At 40.1% G+C, this 25441-nt stretch overlaps 2 protein-coding genes across 6 annotated transcripts in view; one reads left to right on the forward strand and one right to left on the reverse strand.

The window, feature by feature from the left end:
• Nucleotides 1-9396, reverse strand: part of DIP2 (disco-interacting protein 2) — a 32250-nt gene extending 22854 nt beyond the window's left edge. For 2 of the 4 annotated variants that reach the window (XM_066732853.1, XM_066732849.1), the window contains exons 1-4: nucleotides 9172-9321; nucleotides 4762-7286; nucleotides 3293-4251; nucleotides 1570-1641 (exon numbers count right to left, since the gene is read on the reverse strand). In XM_066732853.1, the coding sequence (XP_066588950.1) occupies nucleotides 1570-1641; nucleotides 3293-4251; nucleotides 4762-5627 (1897 nt within the window). In that variant the 5' untranslated portion in view covers nucleotides 5628-7286; nucleotides 9172-9321. Of the gene's footprint in view, nucleotides 1-1569; nucleotides 1642-3292; nucleotides 4252-4761; nucleotides 7287-9171 lie in introns of all 4 variants that reach the window. The other 2 variants (XM_066732850.1, XM_066732852.1) reach the window with 2 other exon arrangements.
• Nucleotides 9397-10344: 948 nt separating this feature from the next.
• RecQ4 (RecQ4 helicase) lies at nucleotides 10345-25436 on the forward strand. 2 transcript variants are annotated; one of them, XM_066732854.1, is made up of 10 exons: nucleotides 10345-10436; nucleotides 18941-19059; nucleotides 19116-19335; nucleotides 20275-20394; nucleotides 20629-23718; nucleotides 23780-24067; nucleotides 24148-24483; nucleotides 24564-24723; nucleotides 24786-25108; nucleotides 25199-25436. In XM_066732854.1, exons 4-10 carry the CDS (start codon nucleotides 20284-20286, stop codon nucleotides 25427-25429), a joined length of 4539 nt encoding a protein of 1512 aa, XP_066588951.1. In that variant the 5' UTR covers nucleotides 10345-10436; nucleotides 18941-19059; nucleotides 19116-19335; nucleotides 20275-20283; the 3' UTR covers nucleotides 25430-25436. The 2 variants fall into 2 exon arrangements, with proteins under 2 accessions (XP_066588951.1, XP_066588952.1); XM_066732855.1 differs by lacking the exons at nucleotides 10345-10436; nucleotides 18941-19059; nucleotides 19116-19335 and having other exon boundaries at nucleotides 19971-20394.
• The last annotated feature ends 5 nt before the right edge of the window (nucleotides 25437-25441 follow it).

Below are 25441 nucleotides of genomic sequence, written 5' to 3' on the forward strand. Positions count from 1 at the left end.
TGCCCAGAATTCCTTTACCCATTTTTATCACAATACCACAACCACCACATTTTTCCAAATTTATCGTTTCATTTACTTCGCTGTACGAAACTTATATTTTAATTAATTTATATCAACAATTTATGATAAAATTTCTTGTTAATTAAAATGTATAAATTTAAAATAATTAAAAACTTGTCAATCGTGTTATGTAATTAATTTTTTAATGAAATTAGTGTCGCAGCTATTGAAATTTTTCTTTGTAAATTATAAACTTGTTTATACCAAAATGTCTACGATGTTTCATTCGATTAGCGTTAGTCGAGTGGTCGACAGACTATAAATATTCTTATCAAGAGTCTTTTGGTCGAAAGTTGTGGGCTTTGAGCTGGTTAACAATCGAGCACACGAACAATCGCGCTGATGCTTATCGATCGCGTTTTTCGCACGTCGGAGGCTTCGCACGTTCGCCGGTTCGGCCAGTGCATGCGACGTTACGTAGTTGGCTTTTCTCGAATTGCGCAAGCGAGAAAAACTATTGGACATGTTGGAAGACAGCTTCCCACTCTTGTCTTTTTTTTTCTTCCCAGCCAGATTGCATCTGCCATTGTGCACTTGTCCTCTGAGAATCGGAACGTGCTTACCTAATACCGATTCTCTTCAGGATCCACGCAGGAGACTCCTCGCTCGCGACTTGTGACCGAGCGAGGATTTACGGACCAACAAAAAAGTTGAGTACCGATCGTAAATCAAATTTAGAAAAAATCTTAAATAACGAGATTCAAGAGCGAAAGAGAGAAATAAACAGTTTGGGAGAAGAATTTCTTTCGTTATATTAATCAATTAGAAAAACATTAACGAATACAATTCTTAATAATTATACTTGTCAAGAATTATAAATAGATGATTGGAAATTTAATCGGTTAAAGCAAACTGCAGTGAGAAATACTCGGACCAAGCGAATAATGCGAGAGATAAAAGGAAAAAAAGTAATTTTGGTACTAGGCTTAAGAGGATCCTTGAGTGGCGCCATCTGGATGAAAAGTAGATATAGGTGAATAAAATTAAGGAGGAAAAATGAAGAAAAGTGGAAAAGCGAGAGCGATCAACAGAAAAAGGATAGTACCGGTGTTTTCGATACAGGTGACGCTTAAGGGTATCTCTCCGAGTGGCGCCATCTGGGTCAGGCGGGGCATCCCCGCTAGGCACGAAAATTGCGCGGATAGAAGGCGAGAATCGAGCATTGGCAATTACGAGACGATTATCGGCCGTGGAACGGTCGCTTAACCAGCTCGCCCGCATTTCTTCTCCATTTCTTGACATTGCAAAAGCAAGTCGTTTCGCAATTATCGCGTAAATAGAAACGACAGGAATAAAATTCACGATTGCGTGACTCCCGCTCGTCTCAAATCCGGTTTTTCCGTAACCTTCGTGGCTGCTCGGTGATTTTCGAGCATCCTCGTCGTGAGAAAATCCATGTTTTCGTGTTAGAAAGGGAGGGGGGAGGCTCCGAGTACGAAATATTACTTAAATCGCGTAGCCTTGTAGGTTAGGTTGGTGCTACTGATTTAATGGAGGACCCAGACTTACCCAGCTGCTTCGGGGCATATGGCTGCAGTAGACGCGTCCGTTTCTTCTCGTAACCCTTTTGCGTTATATCCCCTGAAACAGGCAAAAATCTCGATTAACGATCGAATTAATTGAAGATAATTGCCCACGCTCGACGAACGTAGCTGAATTTGCGTGAAAAATAGGATCAAACGCTGTATAACCTCAAAGGACCAAACCTAACCTAACTCTTCGTTCCTAAAACCGCGAATTTTTGCAAATATTATTTTTCTAATGGAAGAATAAATTTTCAGGTGGAAAAATAGGTTAGTCGGGGTAAAATTATAACGGTTTGCGATAGAAATCGGGGCGTGCCAGGAGCCGGTCCACGTTGACCGGTACAAAACTGCTTGTAATAATGGCGTCGCGGTCAGTAACTCGAGAAAATACTTGGGATCGATCGGCTTAACCGGTGAGACACGATTTTTCCGCGACTGGATACCGCGAGTCGGAGGAAACTGGGCCATTGGGCAATATAAATCGGTCGAAACCGATCGTGTAACGCGATCGACACGTTTCAGCGCCCCCGCCGCCATCATTCCTCCGCAGTCACATGCGATTTCACGCATTGTTGAACGCTCTTAACTCTCGAGCGATGCTTGCCTGGATTATCTGGATTCCTACCGTAATTCCGATGATGAATGCATTCAAGGTCAACGCTTATACCGATCTGCGCAATTCCAGTACTCTCCAAAATGCATTTTTTTTTTCGATATTTTTTATATTAATTTTAGCAACACGTTTTATGCAACGTGTTGTACCTTCTATAAAGAAGTTTATCGTCCAAAGGATTATTTTGCGTTGGAGCTTGGAGCGTTTCGAGCGGGTTGGGTGGGTGACAGCGTGTTCGTGTATCTGCGAGGTCGATCTGACCGCTGGTTAAAATTATCTTAGCGCGTATCGACCGCGGACGGACCTTTAGGAGCAAAAGCGTGCTCGCGTGCACGGGCCCAAGTGGATTATCGCCTGCACAGATTGCGCAGAGCGCATCGCAGAAATTAACTCGAGTCTTGACACTACGTGTTAAGATTTTTTTGCTTTTAATTCTGTTACTCTTTTTTATGTAACTCGAGTACAGAGTATGGAGAGAGTGTGTGATCGGTTGGATGAAAATTATCGTGTACAAAAAGAGTGAAAGTTGATGAGAGGAGAAATGGAAAGGTATAATTGTGAATAATAATTTGAAGCAGAACTATAAACAATTATTTGATATTGAAAATTAAGTTCATTAAACGCGTGATCGTTGAAATTTAGAGGTATAAATCGTTAAATAATCATCATTCACGACTCTTTCGAAGTTTAACCATCGATGACTCGAAATTCCGCAGTGGTAGGGATAAATAGCAGTATTAAAATTATTAGAGCAGTCAAGGTTCCGATGTCCCTGCGGCAAGGCAATTTCTATCCAGCAATTTCAGCGTCAATTTCAGCATCGAGCCGATAGACTGAAAAATGTACCTCGCTGCGAAAAGTGGATCGGCCGCGGTCTCTAGTGTAATTTACAAGTTCAACCTTACGGATTACCCGCTTATGCCACACCTATTACGGTAGAAACTACCTGATTCCTCGTACAATCCTTAAATTTCAGTGGTCTACCAGGATTTGTAAACAATGATCCTGGTTTTACAATTAATTTGTATATTTTTTAATCACGTTATCGGGTTTGTTCAACCGACGCATAATGAAACGAGCGATTGATCCTTACTAGGTCTCTTCCTCAAGGACGAACATTTCCTCGTCAAGAACACGGGTTGTCCAGAAGTCCTACGCAGTTGCGACTTCCTCCGGAGGGGCCTCCTCTTCAAACCACCGGGTTTCTGCCTTTTCTGTTGAAAATGTTGAGAATCGGCCCTGCGCTCGATTTTTAACAAACTGATCTCGGCGTCGTTCTCAGTTTCACTGGAACTGTTGCATCTGCAAGAAGTCGAGGACTCTCCGGTCCGTCCTTTGCTAGCAGGACTCGAGTCCTTGGAACTTTTCGAATCCCTCGAGCATTTCGAGTTCCTGGAGTCCTTTGAATCAGTGGTGTCCTTGGAGTTTCTGGAACTCTTCGTCAAGTAATCCAAAAACTGGCTACTGGCGAAGTAATTTCCGGCGGAAGTCAGTGGTTTGAAAGGAGGCCTTCTGGTCAGGAGACCGCTGGTCTTCAACTCCTCGTAAAAAATTTTGTCCTCGTTGAAGTCGCTGATTTTCGGGGCGGGACATCCCAGGGAAGATGAGGACGTTCCGGAAAAGGAGCCCAAGGACGAGGACATTAGGAGGTAGGAAGGTGCCTCATCGCGATGCTCGTCTCTTCGTTCGTTGAAATCACCGGATAAAAGGAGTTTCTGGTCATCGAATTCGTCCGAAGGGTTCGACGACAAATCGTCCTGTAGTTCCAAGTTGGGAACGTGGTCCTCTTCTTCCGGTAGGTACCTGATCTCCCACCAGAGTCTCCGCTGACGTCTGGATCTTCTCCTTTCGGGTGGAACGAACCAGACAACTGGACTGGAAGCCCGAACTGGAGCTGCAGGCTTCTTGCAACGCTGAATAGGCGATTGTTGCTTCTTTCGTCGTCTAATCGAGCTTCTTCTCGGACCACACGTACGTTCAAAATAATTCTCGCTGCTCACGCTCGGCGATGGCTTTGCTGCCTTTCGGCGGAACAATCCGTTTCTAGCCCTCCTAGTGAACAATCACCATTTACTTCATTCTAAACACTCGATCTCTTCGGTACGACAAAATACCATGCCAAACACTCCTCTTTGGCCAAAGGTTGTCGGTTCATCGATTGGTGAAAATTAATCCCACAGGAAAGTACATATAAAACCTGATTCACGATAGAATTTCGCTCTCAATACATTCCAGATTTTATGAAGTATTTTTCCACATAAAACCAATTATGAGATCAAAATCTTAGAGATAATGATAGTGTGAATAAGGTTTATCATTTCGTAATTTTCATTATGTTACTCAAGGAAGAACGAGCTAAGAAGGTAGTGGATCAGATTCATAGTGTAAGTCGATCTGAAATCTGTTTTCATCAATTTATTTTCAATTAGAAACTCTATTGATTTAGAAGTGAACAAAGACAATATTATTTTCGCGATCAAAAGTGAATTTGACAAGGGTTTTGTCGTAAGAAAAGTGCGGATTAATTTTCTCCAATTACAGATACAATAATGTAATAAGCACCCTGCTCCAAAATCGGCGAGTTTAGCAATTCTGCGCGAGAATCCCAGGGAGGTAATGGAAGACGATGATTCCTTGGTAAGATTGGCAGTTTTTTCAGGAGCAGAGACAGTCCTGGCAACGGTAGGTTGAGGTTTTCTTTCCTTCAGACCACTGTCCAAGGACCTGTGAATCGAGCTGGATCCTGGCTTGGCCAGATAAGGCACTGGAACTGCATCCCTCCATATCCTTCCAAGGCTAATACTGACGCTGGGAGGTCCTTCTCCCAAACCGCAGGACTCTTGACTCTCAACTCCTTCAACCTCATCCTTATTTCCCGAAAGGGGCTCATCCTGAAGCTCGTATATCCTTTCGATGCTCTTTTTGGATAACACTGGTGAAGCGTCCAATTCCAAAACCTTCAAATCCTCAGCCAAATCTGTGTCTATCGAACTTTTGCTGCGAGACCGGAAGATTTTTGCCTCCACGAATTTCGAATCATTAATTTTCGTGATAGATACGTTTTTCAGTGGTTTTTCGTACTCGATCGTATCAATCTCGTTGATCTTTTCACGAGACGAGCCTACTCCCTGAAGCCACTCATCGTAGCTAATAGATTCCCTGCTCAGAGAGATTTCTTTAAAATCCTTGAGTTTCTCCTCATCGTTCTTGATGTGCCTCGATTTGACCAATCGAGTTTTCTGACTCGACTCCAGTATCGGAGCTGGGTCCAGGGATTTCTGTAACTTGTTGCGACGCTTTCCTCGATCCAGATAGCTTTTCCTGATAGATATCCTCTTGAAGGACTCGCTGCGCTTGAAGGACGGTTCATTTTTGTCCTTCTTGCGGCCCACGAGCCTCCGCAGGTTCTCGAAAGAGAGTGGCCTCATATGGGTCCACTTTTAACACCGCATTGCAAGAATTCCTCAATCCGCTAATATCTTAATCCTAACATTGTCGAATTGTATGTTCTGTCTGTCCATTTTACGACTAATCATGGAGAAAAATCTTTGAATCTTCAGCTGTACTCTCTTACATTTCCACGCTGTAATTCAAGAATTCTTCGATCCACGAAATCCTTAATCCTAATTTTATCATCGAGTTCAAAACTTTTGTTATACGAATATCGTTTCATTGACAAGAAGGATAAATTTGTTCTTATCCAAAAATAATGGAGAGAAAGGCTTTGCACAAGCTCTCGCAGCCTCTTTCACTTTCCATCTCCTTCACTCTCTTCTCATTCCTCTCCTGACGTTCCAAGGAGTAACTGTTAGACCTTCCAGTCACCGAGGAGCAGCAGCAGCGTCGCTTTCCTTTTGCAAAGCTGCTCATCCTCTTCTTCCACCAACCAAAATGGTCGTTACAGCCTCACCTAGCACCTGCATCTTTCCACTACAGTTTCGCCACCCGCAAATTCTCGTCCTCCACACTTTTCATCCTCCATTAACCACCACCTTGTGGTTTGCCAATTGTGAGAACTCTGCGAAGCACTTTAAACGTCCATATTAACTTTAGCTTTGTCAGACTACAAATGCTTGCTCAGAAACATGTTTTTGCTTTCCATGATATAGCTCTTCAAGATCTTGCCGGTTTTAATTTCTTTAAATCAAAGTTCCTGTAGTTCGGGTGTATCCATGACTCGATGCCTTTGTGTATCTCTTTGGACTTTGATTGGTTGGGGATTAACTTCTTGCTAGAATTCCACTTCTGACAAGGCTATATCAATTTATAGCCCCTATCGGGTCAACGTTTCACCGCTAGCAAGGTTCGGGTTCAACGGTCAGCAAGGGAAAAAAGTTCGAGAATCTTTTCTAAGGCGATTATTGCAGCATTGATTTCTCCCTTGCCCGTAGTCCCCACCTTACACTTTCTTTCGCGACTCTCGACCTTTCTCACAGAGCCCGGCACGATTCCGTGGTATATATGGCTCGCTGTTTCCCATACGAAACGTGCGTTTAGTGGAATCACCGCCGCAGACTGAGCCCACTTAAGCCAACCACTCCTCTTCAGGAATCCAACTACCTCAGAATCTCAAGATTTAAACCACTGCAAATCGTTCGCCGCAAATTCGACTCATTCGCGTGAAACTTTCTTTCGTTTTTTCTTTCAAACTAAAACACCTTGGAAGGCTTCAAATTTATTCAGAATTAGCCCCGAAGTTTTGCCCCTTTTCACACTCTTACACCTTTCTTCGTTCATACATTTGAGTTTCACTTTAATTCCTTTAACGATTGGAATAATACTTTTGCTTCTTTCATAATATTTTAACCAAGCGCAATAAGACGCGTGTTTTGGTTTGTTGAAAAATTCGTTTAATCCAGAAGAACGAATTTTTGTAGCACTTGGTACTTGCGATGAATTTTCACTAGCTTGCGTTAATTTCATGCAAGGTTTCACTGGACTTGCACGTGAAGAAACAAGTATGGTTATTTAACTGCGACACTCGCGGCACTATTGAAACTGGAACGTCTGCTGGGCGTACTCGACGAGTAGAACGAGAGAAAAACAAAGGCCGCTGGATAACCTCAAGCTCCAATGCAGCACGGCACCTGGAGGACATCGCGATCACTCGGATAATAAGAGGAGAACCTCTAGCCATCTTTTCTCGATCACCCAGATCACAATCTGGCTCCGACGCACAAGAAAACAATTGTGGGTACTACTTTCACCAAATATTCGAAAGTTCAATTCAAGTTAAAAAAAAAGAACGCCACAAACGAGACGATAAATCAATCCCATCAAATTAATTGAACAAAATAACTTTACAGAGTACAAAAACTTGTGCAGTTTTGGTAAAAACGATCCACCTAGCGTGCTGATATAATACAACCGATCGAGCAATTTCCAATAAATTGATTCAAGCTTAATTAATTGAATCGATTACGCGTGTTGCGCAATGGTTCGAATTTCTATAGTTCGTTAAGATCCCACAGTAATTAGGGGTAGCGAGCTCTCATCGAAATAGATGTTATCCAATTTATTTATGGAGTCATAATAGCCGAATGTAAATCGATAAATCCGTACTAGAAAGATGGATGTTTACGAGCCGCTGTCAGAATTCCGCTAACGCCGTGTGTCTTGCTGGCCGCTTACACTTTCCATTCCTTCACGCGATACCAAAGCGAGCGCAGACCCTATTATAGATCTCGTGTCGCCTCTTTCTAACCTCGAGCACCGCCTATCGATTCCAATTACGATACCCATTTCCTCCCCGGTAAACTTACGGAAGACGCTCGATGCTGATGAAAATAGCCATACGGTCGAAAGAAAAAAAAAAACATAAACAAAGTTGAAAAAGCATAAATTACGTGAAAATGTTTGCAGGGGTTTTCGCTGAAAAGCGAAAATTTAGCGAGAAATCATCGATCGTTGCTTCTGGGAACGAGATAGCGTCGTGTTTACACTAGCTTCGCCCTTTCCGCGTTTCGCTTTCTCCACACATTTGCACACACAGTGCTAATCCCATTGTTGGGCGAATCCAGGAAACTCGAGGCTAATTGATTATTTCGGCTCCCAGAGATTCGGATCTCGGAATTCGTTTGTTTGGCGAAAGAAAAAAGTCTTGTACTTGGGGTCGCGAGAGAGTATTCTCCGTAGTCCCCCTCCCCCCTCTTCTGTCAAGTGTAAACAAAACGCTGATCTCTAGGTAATTCGACAATACGAAGCTATGCGATGAAAACAAAGTCTCGATTAAGTTGTTGAATGGAAACTAGTCTTTTATGTAACTACTATTAATCTAATAAGATTCTTATCCAAGGATTTCCGGAATTTACTGGAAAAATGTTCAACTAACTTAGAAATATCCGTAAGCCCCTGTCATGATCCGTAGAAGAAACCGAACGAATGCCCGTTTATGGATAGTCCCATCGAGAGCAAACAAAAAGTAATCCGATCAGGTTTCTTACTGATAAAGTTCCCTCGAGTTATTCCTCGCTCGATGCAAAGAAGCTCTAACCACAGCAAATTTTTATCAAGCAAGACACACGGAAGCCCCACTATATTCGATGCTAACACCGACAGAGGTCGATCCAAACGAATACACGTTTTTCGCTCTCCCCAAGCTCGTTTAAACCCAAAACACCCACAACCACGAAGATCCAAAACTTGCATTTTCCTCAAAACAAACATCGACCAAACCATCCGCGAGTCACTGTAAATAAACAAACGAACAAAACTCACGACTCGAACGAAAGGATCGGGAACAAATGTTAAAATTACGAGATATCCTATGACAAATTGTGAAACGGACACAGTGTATACACACAAATTCCAGCATGATATTTGCACAAGCGAGTTGAGAGTTTATTGAAACGCAAAGAGAGGAACGACCGGTTATATCGGGATTTTCGAATATTAGGTGAAAAATGCCCGAAGAGGAGTTTGGATCGGGTGATCGAGAAACGTCGGAATAATATTGTTCGCGGGTATATTTACGAGCTAGGCGGCTCGTCTGCGAGGAGAACGAGCCTCCTCGTCCAGGCTGGCGGGACGTGCGCGTCCAAGTTGCCTCGAATCACTGGCATTTCGCGAGCTGCGCCGCATGCCACGGAGTGGATACACGTTGGGAGGTAGGAGAGCGAGAGAGTCTTGGAAGGGAGAGAGCGGGCGGGTGAGCGAGGAATAGAGAAACAGAGACAGCAACCGTGGAGAAGCACGGCTGGAGAAGGAGGGCCCGGAATAAAAGTCACGAGAGAGCAGGAAGATCCAAGATGATCTCACGAACGTATCTCTGATAGGCTTGTGTGTGTGTAAATCTGTAGCTGCCGCTATACATCTCGCACATACGTAAGAACGATGGAGCATGTATGGGTGTGTTCTTAACACAAAACTGACCACCAATCTCGTATAGGTGTGTTCCTACAGTCACGAGTAACCTGCGGAGGCTGAGCGTGTGTACGAAGGAACATCAACTGCTACGAAACTGTATAGGTGCACTCGCGCGCGCAAGGATGTTTACGAGGACAAAATAGGACCCACGCGAAGCTAGCTCAGGCCCGTTGTTGCGAAAGCCTAATCCTCTTACGAGAACGCGAGAAATATGGGAAAAATTGACCAACGTAGGTGTGTCTTTGCGAGGTATACCAGAAAAATAAGCCCTCGCAGAGTCGAGTACACGTATTTGTGTGCACAACGCTCTGCACGAAAAGCGAATGCAACGGCACGGTGGACTCGTACGAGTAAACACATACACATGTAAATCCATGGTCCTCGATGAATAAAACAAGTGAATATGGAAAGTTTGTCGATATATAGGTAGCAAGATCCAAGTCAAAACGTACTCTCCATGTGAATGTGTTAGTGCGCAAGTTGCTTCGGAGACACGAGCAATTGGATTTTTTCTTACTCGCCATTCGGCGCGAGGGTCAGAATAGTGTCATTGGTAAAGGTTAAATAAGAGATTGGACGTTGGGCACTGATAAGTGTATTTATTTATAATTTTTACGAGCATCGAGCTTGAACTCGAGGACCAGGGTGCGGTCCAAGGGCCGCCAGTTCTTATCCATGGCTTTAGAGATTTTCGCTGCGTGTAGCCTGCGGGAAGTACAAAACACAAGGTGGAGAACGCAAAGATACGCGAGCGTGTGTACGTGGACATGGATATTGAAAAGTTTATTGTAAAACGGACTGAGTGAAACGTGTGCGAGTGTATAAAACTATGGAAAACGTGTGCGAGGTGGTGGAGCGAGGAGTGCGTGTGGGTATGTTTAGGCGTACGTGAGTTTCACGGGTATCGAAGAGATATTAAGTGCACGCGCGCGCGCGTGTATGGATGGATGGCTTAAGACGTGTGTGTATGTTTGAGAATGAGGTGGGGAGAGGGGAAGGAGTGGCATGCTGTCCGTCCACTCCCGCCTGCACCGTATTCCTCTCTATTCCACTCACAGCAATACAGCCAACAGCATCCTACAGCTCCCCCCTTCCCTCTCTTTATTCTTCCCTCTTTTACCTCCTCCCCCGTCCCTTAGTTTCCAGTCTCTTAAGGCAACCTCGCAACACTCCAAGATGCGTTCGTGCCTATCCCCTGATTATCCGCTTCATTCCTCCTCTTCCTCCTCTCTTTCTTCCTTTTCTCCTCTTCTTACACTTATCCTCCACTTCTTCTTCTTCTTCTTCTATTTTTTCCGAAGAATTTTTCTCAAAATTCCCATCCCCCGCCAACTAATTGCCGCAATTTTGCCCATCGACGTCTCATCTTATTTAATTGCATATTATTTTATTCGTCGTAATTCAATTCAACCACGTTCAGATTTATAAGATATTGATGTTCTTCGACTCGATGCAATTTCTACTTCCGGATTCCTAACGCACGTGGCGTTTCATAATTCGAGATGCTTAAGAAATAATCGATTCGTCAGCTTTTAGTTCCGTGTCGTTATTCAGCGCGTTATTTTTCCTCCTCGATTCTCATTTCTCGTATCTACGAGACGACAACGCTACTGCGTTAATTATTTTGTCGCGCCTCTGCCATCTGTCGGATGAACGGTACAGTTTTTTTGCTCCTCGGTGAAAACATCCCCCGTTTTCCTCGAACGTTTACAATTTTTTTTTTTTTTTTTTTTTTTTTTGTGAATTATCACAGTGTACATCGGTAAATTCTTGTTTTGTTCGTTGAAATTTAATAATTATTAATTTAGTAGATTCTACGTTTTGTCCCCAGATGCATAATACTAAATCTTGGCGTGCAGGGAAATTAGATAAATGTGAAAAGAATATTTCCCACTTTTATTCTTGTTTGATTTTATTTTTACACTATGCTAGCTTTTGTAACAACAAACTTTTTGAGAGTCCTTTGAAAATCAATCATAAATTTCTTAGGATTTATGACGGCTACGTAAACGCATAATGCTAAATCTTGACAAGTAGAGAGGGGAGATTAGATAAATGTCTATATGGAAGACTGGTGCGTTAAGGTCTAACGCGAACCGGACCTAAGTAGTCAACTGCGTCGAATTGAGAATAAAGCAAACTTCGCAACGTCTGCAAATAAATGATGAAAACCTTCTTTATTTACCACATAAAAATTCAATCTTCCATAATAAACCCACGTGACAAAGTAGAAAATTTTTATTCAACGCTCAATACGCTTTAGAATAATTTATTTCGTGACTGGAAGAAATGTAACTACTTTTGCAATCTCATTTTTCGTGGTAGCAATTATATCATTCAACTTTTGATTTACTCTTGAGCAATATCCAGACTACGCACTTTTCTCCACAAAAGTTCATGGTAAAATTCAATCCATCGGATCCCCGTGGTATTATATCGTTTATTTTCATTCTTGGTAAGACATAGGCGTGACATTTGAATCAGACTTGATCTGGGTGTAAAGGGGTGGGGAGAGATGATTTCTCGTATTTGGATTTCATGGGTTCTAGCGGAGAAACACACGGCGTGGGCGCAGACCAAACGAGCTGAAGTTGACGTTGAGACGGCAATTTCGTCGATGCGGCCATCTCGGATTTATTGTCAGCTGGCCGTAATTGTAGACCCCCGAGTTTTTCCTAGTCACAGCTATAAAAAGCTTTGGAAGTGCAATGTGAGAATCGCAGGGTTCACATATCTCCTTGCACGTGCAAGAAAACTTCTCGCAAAACTCGTCTCGACAATTTCACCCGACGGTTCGATTCATAAATTTCATTCAAGAATTAACTAGCATTTTTTCCTAATAAACTAGTCGTTAATTAAATTGCAACTAATAATTTACTAATTCCAGGATTCCATTTTAATCGAATCTTACATACCAACGCGTAAAATCTTATTTCATTCGAATGACCAACTTGTATGTAATATTGGCAAAAAACGTTTGGTGCTCGTGATTTAACCACAAAATATGCCGCTTAACTTGATTTTATACGTTTAGCTAAATTATTTGGCTATAAAAAGGGCCGTAAAAAATAAAAGTGAAGTTTTCCACGGCTCATTCAGTTTTCGTAAAAGAGTAAACGCGGCTTGGCATTGTTGTCAGTTTCGCAGAGAGAGAGAGAGAGAGAGAGAGAGTACGCTAATAACTGTTGGGACATAAATGCGAATTAACGCACGCTCGTAATGGCGCCAAGTGGTGTAATGGCAATTTATGAAAAAGGGCTTACGATTTTCATATTAATTTCGAGTCCGTCGGATCAATAACCGCGACGATACTAAAAATAACTCGTTAAATTATTGATCGTCTCCGTCCTTACTCTCGAAACCAAGAAATCCTACCAATGTACCAAAATGTAGGAAGAGAGAGCACGAAGTAGTGGTTAAAAATTAAATCAATATAATTTTCCGAAGAAGAAAGACAAAAAATGGCGAGATAATTGTTAATTTGGAAAAATGTAGAAGAACGAATCAATTTGGTTCAATTGCACGTGGAGGCTGGTTCGGTAAGTCGCTTGGGGTGGGGGAAAACTTGGATGGAACGTGACACGTCGAGGGGGTTGGAGGGGGTAGGAAAGCGTGGGGGAGGGATGGCAGTAATGGCCGATAACGGGGGAACGGCGCGCAGCAGCCAAGGAGACGCGAGGACGTTTACCCACGAATCCTGCGTCCTTGATCCTGCAAACGTTTCGTGCTAAACTGCAGCCAGAAACGCGTCACGTGCCACGAAAATTCGTGAAAACATTGTAACGCGATCTACTCGCACCCCTCTAATGGAATTTATCGAGTGAAAAATAGACGGATGAATTTCATTATCATTAAAAATACCTAATAATTTTCCGAACTAAAAAATTATGCAAGATGAGTCAAGAAAATTGTGCGAAAAACTTTGCGTGCTGAATGCGAAAGAATCGGAGACCTAATCGCACTGGCACAAAAACCTATTGACATATACACACGCACGCTTAGAGTTTGCAATTGGTACAAAATGATCAATGCAGAACGCGTAACTTCCATAATGAACAAAAAATTCTGTCCTCGTTACGTAAACATGACGTAGGACAAGCAGGTGCGCCACCATACAAAGGAATTCAGCAAGCTAAATTTCGAACATTTCCAATGGAGGAATCGCGATGAGAATCTATCGACGAGTAGCGTGAAGCGAGAAAATCTAGATAAAGACGAGACCGAATTCCAATAAAAGCCACCCGATGGCTATAAAGGGACGCGGAATTGTAACAAAGGTCAACAATAAAACAAGAGCTAATCACACAAAGGGAATATCGCGAAAACTACGGGAAAAAACTAAATAGTGTGTGGGTGACTCTTTAATGATAATTATTATACTTGTAAATATAATAGGAAATAGAGAAGTTAACATATTAAAAATTTTATATTTATTAAATAGAACATTATATGCGAAAACGCGGAAAGGATATTTTGCAAGAATTGGCTAATTGCTGCATCTCCGATAAATATTAGCCAATTTTGGGTGTATTTTTAGTAGTTTTTAAAATCTATTAAGCGTTGATATTGGCTTAATCCTGGTGGAATGTTGAAGGTCGTGTGAAGGTCACCTTGAGTTTTTCAAGGGAGACCTATTATTTTTATTGCATATTCTTGTAGCTTATCTCAAGAGCTTTCCAAAACATTATATTAATGTATCATATTTAAGACATTTGTTGATGAGTTAATTCAAATTGAATCAATATGTATGTGTGAGTGAATGCTTCTGTACAATCGGAAATCACGTAGACATCTTCAGCAATATGTGGCGTCGTAAAATATACACCTGAAAACTTAAATTCATAATAAATTAAAAAAAGGTTGAAGAATATTAAAAAAAGATAGGACTGGAGCATAAAAGGACAGAGTTTTTGCGTATTTAACATTACAATAGAGGAAAAAAAAGTGAGGAAAGAGGGAGACAGAGAAAAGAAAACGTTACCCGATAAGGCGATAAACACTTAGAGGCACTTTTCTCTAAAACTGGCAAGACCTACCCAAACATTGTGCAATACCGGGGCAACCAGTCGTGTGTACGGAAATAGCATCGAGGTAAAACTCGGTGACTCCACCGTATAATTGATACAAAACGCCATGATAAAGTACCCATTACGACACCCTAGGTTAAGGTCGACTTTCTACGACTTCCCCTCTCCTTACCACTACGTTATCAAACAATAGATTCCCCATTAAATCTCCCTTTATAGATAAATCTATTCTTTTATCGCAAACAGGCAAAAAACTAAGCAAAATTCTAAGCTAAATCCTTGTCCTGCAATTGAGGAATCTGAGGGTGTTTCAACTCAGCTAATTACGTCTCGTTTCTCAAGAAATAATTGTTTTGGCGGGAAAAATTCGGACGCGTGAAATTATAAAGTAATTAAATTGCTATTTCTGTCCCATGACACGAAACCAATAATAAAACTACTGCTTGCTTGCTAGAAGGCAAAAGCAAGAAGTTTCTTAGACTTTCTAGAAATAAACAGAAGCCGAGGATAAGATTGGACATTTGAGATGCACGAAATTAGAGAATAACTCTATCTCTCATTTTATTACTCAGCGAGATAAGAATATAATTATGTCGGTTTTTTCATCCAAACACTGAGAGATGTTTCGTAATAAAATATTCAAGTGGGAGTGTAAATATATCCTAGAAATATATATATATATATATATATATACTATAGGTGAAATGGGGGTCAAGCGAATGATTGGATGGACGAGATAAAAGGGATCTCTACGTTATCTACTATAGCTGGGGCCAGAAGATAGCACGTGGCCAATCCAGCTGTAAATAAGTCTTAAAAGTATCGTGTGATCGCTATGCATTCATACGAATAATAAAGAACCGGTTCATCGCTTGACTATACACAATTCGTGGCCACAGAGAAAATATTCCACGTCAAAATCATCCCCATTCCTAAAGGAAATGATGAATTCTCAATATTTATGTTTCAATGAAACGTTATTAATTTATCTTTAATTATCCAAGCTCTTAATGTTCTTTCTCCCCAATTATTAAATACCATAACAAAAATATCCTTGAATATAATACTACTTATTCATCTCGACCGTTGTAATTATTTATTATTGCACAGAGGATAATTACGGTTGTTATTTAATATTTCACTACTGTATTACCAAGATGGGAAAAAATGAAAGTGAGGTCATAAGCATTTTTATGACCGGAAAATAAAATTATTCGTGCAGCTAGTTCGCTTCATTGAAGCACGCATGGACGAATAATCTAGGCAATTACCTCACATGCAAATAAACCTCTTTATGTTGAACGGTGACCCATGTTCCAATGACGTCACCAACGAGAAGACACCGTGCAAGAAGCAGGTTTATCAGAAAAATCGAGAGAAAAATAAATTTTCGTATTTATCGTACAAATTTCCGGTAGCAAAATTGAAAAATTATCATCTTGTCGATATCAACCTAGAGATTTTCTTCCAATGTTGGTTTAGGCATCAGTGGAGAGGGGGATTGTACTAAAGGAAATATTGTGTTGGCTCGCTACTGAATAGGATTGGAAGGGTACTTGGAAATCGAACGTCTCCTAGAAATAACTTGTGGGTTATGTTTACCTCCTGAGGAACTCTTATCGCAGTGAAAAACGTTACACGTTGCTTTGTGTTGGTCGAGAGCACAGCACAACGAGGAATGCGACGAGTTTTACGTTAGAGGTTAATGCGAAGCTTGGCTGCTTTTCTATACGAGAGACGTTAACGCACCCAAGGACTCCCTTATTTGCATTTGTAGTTAGGACTAGAGCTGTTAAAACGAGAAACCGGTCGAGTTTGTACGCTCGCCGCTTTGTTCTATTGCCTCCTTCTCCGGGAATCACTTGCATTTGTCCTAACTACATAATGGACACTGCTATAATCAGTTGCTTCATTATCCAAAAATGCTTCCATCAACTTGCAGCAAAAATATTCCACTTGATTCAAACAATTTCATCCGTCAGGTATGTACAGGGTCCGCCAATTAAAACGTTCCTAAGCATAAATGTAAAAACGTGTTTTGTATACAAATATTAGAGATATTAAAATATTGCATAGGGAGTTTTCGAAACCTCTCACTATTTATATTCAGAAAGAGCCTATGTAAAATTGTAATATTTGTTATAGTTTTTGAGATATATAATGCCTTCTTGTATCTTCGCTCTGGGATGTTTTCACTGGCGGACTCTATATACTTGTATTTGCCCAAACAGCATAATAATGCCTGCTACTATAATCTTTCCACTGGCAAACAACTTTCAAAAGCATTTACTTTGACACGTTAGATCATAACTGTTGATATCCGTTCCTAAAACATTTCAATAGGTATAGAGTATAGTATGGAAAAAAATTTTAAATAAATAACAAAAACTGTCGAATATAGAAGTGTTGACTGAAAGCTATACAGACCTTTAGAGGGTTAAACAATCCTTTTAGGAACTTGCATCAATAACATCTAACCGATTCAAAGAATTTCAATGGCTGGAATTATTGGAACCTTTCTCCTAAGACCATAACACAACTCTTACAGCCATAATTTCATTTTCCAGAAATTCACATTATTTAAGCTTATAAGAAAAATAATTATTCTTCTCAAATAATAATTGATCATTGAATCATCAGCAAGTTTTAGAAATATCATAATATTAAAATAAGAAAAATAACGAGTGAAATTTTCCGTGTTTTATGAAGCGAGAGAGAGAATTCTTGTTTCTACACCATATAGCTATAGAAACACAGACGACGGAAAAACGTTGGACAGCATAGCGCCAGCGCGCGGAGCAAGCAAATAATTGAATGAGTTAAGTGTCATAGAATAACCCCGCGAGCATTCACCAAGGTGCCACATCGTTAATCCCGCAGATATCTCGGGCGAAATTCATGCAAATGGATTCCCAAAACGTGACGTCATGCGAGAAAGCATCCCAGACACTTCACTGGATACAAAAATCAACTCTCCGGCTCCGAAAATCACTATTTTTTTTTTGCAAATACCATTTTAATATTATAGCTCACTCCCACGAGCTCATAAAATTCACGTTGTAAAACATATTTTTATTGGAACACTGTTGAGAAATAGTTTACTGGAAATACCGGACAGTAATATTTAGAAATAGTTGAGACAGAGATAAAAATTTTGGTCAATATAATATATATATACTATGTATAGAGTCTCTTTAATGCTCTCAAGTTTCGGGAGAAGTCGAGTGGAAAGGTTGGATAATTGTTTTCAACATTCAGGTTAGGAACGGTTTAGAAAAATAGCTTAGCTGTGAATATTCTGAATGACGGTTTTTAAGAGCGTCAGTTCGTGGCTGGATTAATTGCAGTTGGGCAATTGGCGTTGCATTGCAGAAATTCGTGTTTATTGCGACTAATAAAGAGTAATGGCCGCGGGGAAAAACTGCATGTTCCTCGTTGTTCAAACGAAACGGGGTGAACGAGATATTTACGTGATTCTTTCGAAAGCAAAAGCCGAAAGCTGGCCGAGTTTCGTTCAAGCCCGCATTCCTTTCTCATCCGTGTTCGAGAAATTCCAATTAATCATTCGAGGCTTCCTCGGAGTAATAGACCAAATCTTGGAATAATTCCAACAAAAATCAACAACACCCTGATTCCACGAAATCCTCCGAGCGTTCCATAAAAAATGAACAAAAGCCCTCTCTCAATAGACCACTCACTTTTGACAACAATCGAAATTGATAAATCGTTTGATAATAGAACGTGGAATAGAATTTATAATATTACTTCACGTTGAAACGCCAACGTGTCACTTTCTGGAGAAAGAAAAAACATATAGTATTTTCTGTCCCAATGTACAAAATCTTAATTCAGTTTTTTCCAAGAAAATAATTGAAGCTTTGAGATTGGACAATTTAGGTGGATGAACTATATCGATTAGGATGGAGAGGAGATAAAGGATTTCCATGTCAATTTCTGCAATCTGAACAGATGCTTTATGAAAAGTGGATAATGAAAAGTGAAAATCGTTAAATGCGAGAGGCCGAACGAGGAATATTGGCGTCGGGTTTCCCGTAGGAAACACGGGCAAAAACTGGTAGAGGCGCTGGATTTTGCGATCGATCGAATTTCGCTGCGAGTAAGGTTATGAGGGGATTGTTTACGGTTCCGTAAGGGTGAACAACGCGAGCATCCGGCGTTATAGGTTAGGAAGTGGGATTTCCGGATGGTTTCCGGAAGCTTGGCGGAAAATCGGACATGTGTCCTGATGGAAATAAAAGAATCGCGTGCAAGAAGGAGGAGGAGGCGCGGTCGGGACCTCCGGGGAGACCCCGCCTGCGAAAAATCATCTCGAGCGGTTCACAGGATAGCACAGTTCCAGGGGAAGCTTCTCCAGGAGTCGGCGAATGTGGCAGTAATGAAAATGGCAACTGGCAAGGTCTTATCGATTTTATCCACAGGGGCTGGGGGATTCTTTCTCTTACACGGGGTGAGTCAGACAGGGTTCACGGCTGTTTCTTTGTACTTACCCTCGGAGAGCTCCAGGTCCAACTCAGCAAGTTTCTCTCGCACGTCCTCCGGGAGTTTGCCGATGTCGATGTTGAACTCGGCCATCGCTAGGCCATCCGCACTAAGCCGAGATCGCCAATTCTCCAGCCGTTCATTCCACGGACCACGACCCGTCAGCACCACCCGGCCATCTTGCCCGTCACTGAATCCGAACTCGCCCGACAGGTGGCGACACTGCCCGGTCTCACCCGAACAGGTGATAACATGCCCACGTTCATGGAATCACCACATCCCTTTCCTTCTTTATAAGTATACGATATTATTTCTTTCTTTTTAAACCATTTGCTCTCTACCTCTACTCCGTCTCATAATTTGCCCCTCTCCACAATTATATTTTTTATATATATAATTTCTTCCACACCCCACAAACTTTCTATTTCTCGTTTATTATCATCTTATTATTTCATTCACTTTATAAACTTTTTTAATATTCACGCAATAATTATACCAACAATGACTACTTTTCACGCGCCTTTATTACCAGGAAAGTTTGTGTCCTTTCAATTGTTTGCAGACGGGCCCTTGGAAAATAGTTTGGAAAGGATACGAATAATTACGAAATTCGGAGCAGCACCGAAAGATGGCGATTCTGTCCGAATTTAGCCGAACAAGTCAAAGTGGCCGAAGCAGTGATGATAAACTGTGGGAATTCGACACCCCCACTTAGCTACTACTACTCCTATGTAACACAAGTAATGGAAGTCAAAATGGAAGTAACGAATTCCCGCCGTTTGCCATCACTGGCCCGAAATGCCTGATCAGATGTTATTTCACTTTATAGATAGTAGATAGTAGTATTTTAAACGTCCGATGACATGTATTAAATTTTTTTATTGTTGATTCTTAATTTCTTCACAGAAAAATCCTACATAGAACCCTGAACTTTTCAAATTCTTTATGTTCAACCTTTTTGAAAGCAAATCCTTTTTAAAATGTTGACAATTCTTTCAACCGAAGTGTCAATGGCCAACGTATGAGATATGATTGCAACCGTAGCCCGTAAGGTTACTCGCGGTTATGTTTACGCGGGATTTTTCTCAGAACGAAAATTGTCTCCATAACCTTAAAAACATCTGTTCCACTTTGCGATCCGTTCCAGTTTAGTTTCAAAATTGCGCAATTTTAATTCTTTTAGTGAGACAACATGGAGCTTCTGGAGGATCCACATTTCAAAACGAAATATCAGAAAAATAAACTTCGCGTTAAATTATGGGAAAGTGACTTTATGGAAAAATATGGACGAAAGCCAAACAAGGTAGATAAAAATTCTAATATGATTTAATTTTGTGCAAAAGTTTGGAGATACTGATTCTATCGAAATAGTATGATTTGTGTTGCAAATGTATATACTGTTATCTTTATTTGAATTTATTTTACTTCGAACTGTAAAGTTTTCAGTTATGTTTTTTAAAAATTAAATTAAAAATTTCTTTTTGTATTACAATACTGTGGTTGTAAACAAATTTCGTTTTTTCTTTATTTATTTTAGAATGACATTAAAGAAGCTGATGTTTCAATCAAGGAGGCATACAAAATGTATTGGAAGTTGAAAACACGTGCCTTGGAGGAAACTCTAACTGACATAACTTTTTGTGAAGATATTCAAGCAAATACTTCTCTTAATTCTTCTACGCAAAATGTTGCTGAAACTGAGAATAATAAGATGACAGAAAATAAAAAGGACACAGAAAATATTATACCTTATATTGAAAACTCTTCTGAGCACACTAAAAGTTTAAATAAACCAGAAGTATCAAATGTTGATGGAGTATGGGGTAGTCATTTAACAAAAAGTAATGAAACTGCTCCTAAGAAAAAGAGTAATTTATTGATTGGCAGATCCTCTTCCTTTCAACTGTCCAAAAATAAATTTAGTGGTAGTAATTTTATCAAAAGAAATCCAAGGAAATCACTTTCCACTACAAAAATTAAAATTAAATCAGATGCCAATATCTCGACAGCCCTATCTTTCAGTCAACCAGATCCAGATAATAAGGATGGCTTTGATATTAATGAAGAGTCAAAAATATTGTTTGGTGATTCATTTAAAGTAGTGAATGTTGAACATAAACCAACCACTCAAGCTTTGAATACAGTTCAACAATTGATTGAAGGTAATGTGATAACAACAAATAGAAAATTAAATCAGGGCTGGTTAGACAGATGTTCCAAAGAAAGCCATGTTGAAGCTGCTGGTTTACAATCCCAAAGATTTTCCATCATGAGTACTGCTACAAGTGACTCTGGAATAGATTCAATGGAATCTAGCTTACATTCACCAAAGGATGATATCCCTTTGTTGAATTCTAGTAAACCAACTACCATTTCTGACGACGAAGATTTTATATGTAACAGTGACTCTGAAGAAGAGCGTAAAAATAAAAGATGTAGAAATTATAGGAAAAGATTGAGTGATGAGAATAGTCAAATTAATAAAAAGCCTCGTTTAGAAAGTGATACTGGTTTTTCCAATTCTTCAAATGATAAATCTTTAACTTCACCCACACAAACTGTACTTAGCAAAATTAATTGTGCTATACCTGATAGTATAGAGAAAGAAGAGGAATTATATATAAGTAAAAGCATAAATAATTTTAATAAAGTTAATGAAATTAATAAAATTACTATTGAAGAGGTTAATAGAATTGATAAAAATGTTTGCGATACTCTTAATGAAACTAATACAAATAAAAATGAAGCAAATCAAATTGTACCTAAAAGTGAAGCAGTAGTTGAGAAATCTGTAAAACCAATTAAAAGAGTAAAGAAAATTTTATCCAGTGAATCAGATGATCTGGATTATAAGGAGGACAGTAAAATAAAGAAAACTACGAAAAGAGTGACGAGAACCCGAAGTACGAGAAAGGTAGTAAAACCGAAAGCTAGTTTAGATGAAAAGAAGAAAACAGTAAGAAAGACAAGACAAACAAGAAATACAGTAGTTAAAGAGCCTGAAGAGGAAGAAAAACTGGATCCAGAAAATATCGAGGATGCAATTCCAATATATGGAGTAGAAACATTGAAAGCTGTTCCTAGAATTCCAATATGCACCACTGGCACTGGTGACCTTGTAGCAGACTTTTCGAAATCGGTTTCAATGTCGAATCCAAACATAGAAACTAATACCAAAAATCCAAATAAACAGCTGACTGATAAAGAAAAATTGGATGAAAAGCTTATATCAGGGAAAATCAATGATAATTTTGTCAGAATAAATTTAAAAAAGAAAGTATTTGTTAGGGGAAAGAAAAACTTCAATTTCTCCAAATATAAAAAGAATCAGTGGAAACAAAGAAGAAAGGAGCTGGGTTCTGGTTCTGGTAGTTTGGATGTGGCTGATTTGGCAGAGAAGAATGGTGGCGTTTTGAAATGTTTCAAGTGTGGGGACATTGGCCACTTTTCTAGGAACTGCAAAGCTTTAAAAAGCGACGAATTAATACCCATTGATAAGATCGACGACACATCGGAGTTTCCAACATTGGAGGAAGTAGAAAAAATGGCTGCAGCTAAAGCTACAATAGTCCACAGCTCCAGAATTCATTTGCTTCCAGAAAAAACTTCAGGTTCCCTCAAAAAACCAGAGTCAGTTACTGAAATTTATCAGGAGGAAGATGACTTATCCGAAGCTTTTGGAAACGATGATTTTTCTGAAACTTTACAGAAACACAATATTCCCTGTGGCCATAAAATCCCGGAAAAACTATTGTCGAGGTTAATGAAACCTATGGAAGGAAATACAGAACCACTGTATCCTGTGGGAGATAATTTTAGTTTAGTAGATACACCTGAAGAGGTATATGAAGCTTTAAGGATGTTTGGCCATGAAAATTTCAGGCCTGGCCAGGAGAAGGCAATAATGCGAATTTTGTCTGGTCTATCAACGCTGGTTACATTATCTACAGGTTCTGGAAAATCCTTGTGTTATCAACTTCCGGCATATCTTTACTCCAAACAGTCACATTGCATAACTTTGGTGATTTCTCCTTTGGTATCCTTGATGGACGATCAGGTCACTGGAATACCTTCCTTCCTCTCAGCAGCTTCTCTGCACACGAATTTATCCCCAAAGGTTAGAGAAAACGTGATGCAGTTGGTTAAAGATGGCAAAATCAACGTTTTGCTGGTGTCGCCGGAAGCAGTCGTAGCTGGAGAAAAATCCAGTGGATTTGGTGCTCTAATGAGGCAGCTACCACCAATCGCTTTTGCTTGTATTGATGAGGCTCACTGTATCTCTCAATGGTCCCACAACTTCCGGCCCTCCTACCTTCTCCTGAGTCGAGTGCTTAAAGAAAAATTAGGAGTCAAGACTATTTTGAGCTTAACTGCAACTGCCACAAGATCCACCTCAGAAGGCATTGTGGATAATTTGGGCATTGCTGATGGGATGCAGGGAGTAATTTCTGATATTCCAATGCCAAACAACCTCTTCATGACTGTGTCCAAAGATGAATACCGAGACCACGCACTGGTCAGCCTTCTGAAGTCCAAAAGATTCATAGAATGCGACTCTGTTATAGTTTATTGCACACGTAGGGACGAGTGCGCCAGGATAGCAGGCTTTCTAAGGATTTCTTTACAGGTAAAATATCCACTTTAAGATCTAGCTAGAGATAGTAATATTTTTTATAAAATTATTTCAGGATCCAAAAAATCCGGAAAAGTCAAATATTAAGGTTTCTACTATAGCAGAAGCCTACCATGCAGGATTGAGTGCCCACCGACGCAAAATAGTTCAGAAAGCTTTTATGAATGGTGCAACGAGAATTATCGTGGCCACTGTTGCTTTTGGAATGGGAATCAATAAAACAAACATTAGATCTGTCATACACTTTAACATGCCCGGCAGCTTTGAGGGTTACGTTCAAGAAGTAGGAAGAGCTGGTCGCGATGGATTACCAGCACATTGTCACTTATTCCTCAGTTCTCAAGTATTAAAGAATAACATGCTTCTAATCTTTAATAAGTACTCTTCAAAACGATCTGTGAGTTTTTCTAATTTCTATTATAGGAAAACAGTGATAAATGGGAGCTACAGAGACACATCTATGCGAATGGTGTGGACAGGCATATGATTCGTAAATTGTTACAAAAAGTATTTTTACCTTGTTCTTGCACAAATGAAGCTGATAAAGCAGCTGGTCGGAGATGTCCTGGACACGAAGTTGCTATTCCTATCGACGAAACTGTGAGAGCACTTGATATACCTGAAGAAATGATTTCTACTCTTCTATGCTATTTGGAGTTGCATCCAAAAAGATATATAAAGCTCTTATCGTCTGTTTATATTAATGCTCGGGTTTCTAGCTACAGTGGACCACAAGCTTTAAAAGTTGCTGCAAAGGATGTAAGTTTTCCCCTTAAAATATGAGCAAAGAAAAATTCATTATTTAAAATTACCTGATTCAAGAATCTTTTTTATTTCAGTCACCACCCTTGGCAATGGCAATAGCTTTGGATTTGAAGAAAGGAATTTCACACGAGAATAGTTCGGTTATAGAATTTCCTATAGTTAGCATAGCATCAGCTATTGGGTGGGACAGTGGAATAGCTAAAAGTTATTTGAAAAACTTAGAATGGAAAACAGGTAGATGTTAATTAATATTGACTAATTGAAATGGAAACCTTCATATTTTTTTTTTTGCTTAGTGAATGGCCAGATAAAGCGTTCGGCAATCTCAGTAAAATATGACACATTGGGATTGAGGGTGAAAGCCCCTGGTGACCTTTCAGAGGTCGAGCTGGACGAAGCGTTGGAAGAACTCGTATCGAGAGCTCAGCTCCAGGAAAATTCCAGACTGCTACAGTTGGAGACCATCAGCAAAGCTTTGAATAAATTTAGCGTGCACTCAGTGAAGCAATGCATCAACTTAGACGAGGACATGATGAAAAAATCGAACGACCTCAAAGATACGATCCGTAATTACTTCCAGTCTGACCTTACAATGAATAACGAAAGTTTTATACCAGAGGTGAGGGCAAAAATAGATAGAAAATATTTATATCCACTAAGCTTGCGTCAGAGACATTATCTCAGTTTATTTTGAATTTCTTTCTTTCAGACGAGACTGCTGAACGAAGGAGAAATCATTAATGACATACGCAACTTAATTATAAGCTACAGAGATAATAATTTCACTGGCCGTGCGGTAGCACGTATTTTCCATGGTATTCAAAGTCCGAATTATCCCGCCCTTGTCTGGAGCAAATGTCGATTCTGGAGAGCACATCTTTCAACGAATTTTAATGCTATTTGTCAATTAGCTACAAAAGAAATTTTAGCATTGCTTTAATCAATCATTTTA

Source organism: Prorops nasuta, unplaced genomic scaffold (genome assembly GCF_024137725.1).
Source record: "Prorops nasuta isolate Cenicafe-Biocafe unplaced genomic scaffold, Cenicafe_Pnas_1.2 PNAS00010, whole genome shotgun sequence".
Lineage (NCBI taxonomy): Eukaryota > Metazoa > Arthropoda > Insecta > Hymenoptera > Bethylidae > Prorops > Prorops nasuta.

What these genes read in the sequence shown, in the direction of transcription:
- RecQ4 (XM_066732854.1), top strand. Translation starts at nt 20,284, where the DNA reads ATGGAGCTTCTGGAGGATCCACATTTCAAAACGAAATATCAGAAAAAT. An exon ending in TTCTAAGGATTTCTTTACAG is followed by an intron (nt 23,719 to 23,779) that starts GTAAAATATCCA and finishes AAATTATTTCAG; the next exon opens with GATCCAAAAAATCCGGAAAA. An exon ending in TAAAAGTTGCTGCAAAGGAT is followed by an intron (nt 24,484 to 24,563) that starts GTAAGTTTTCCC and finishes TTTTTATTTCAG; the next exon opens with TCACCACCCTTGGCAATGGC.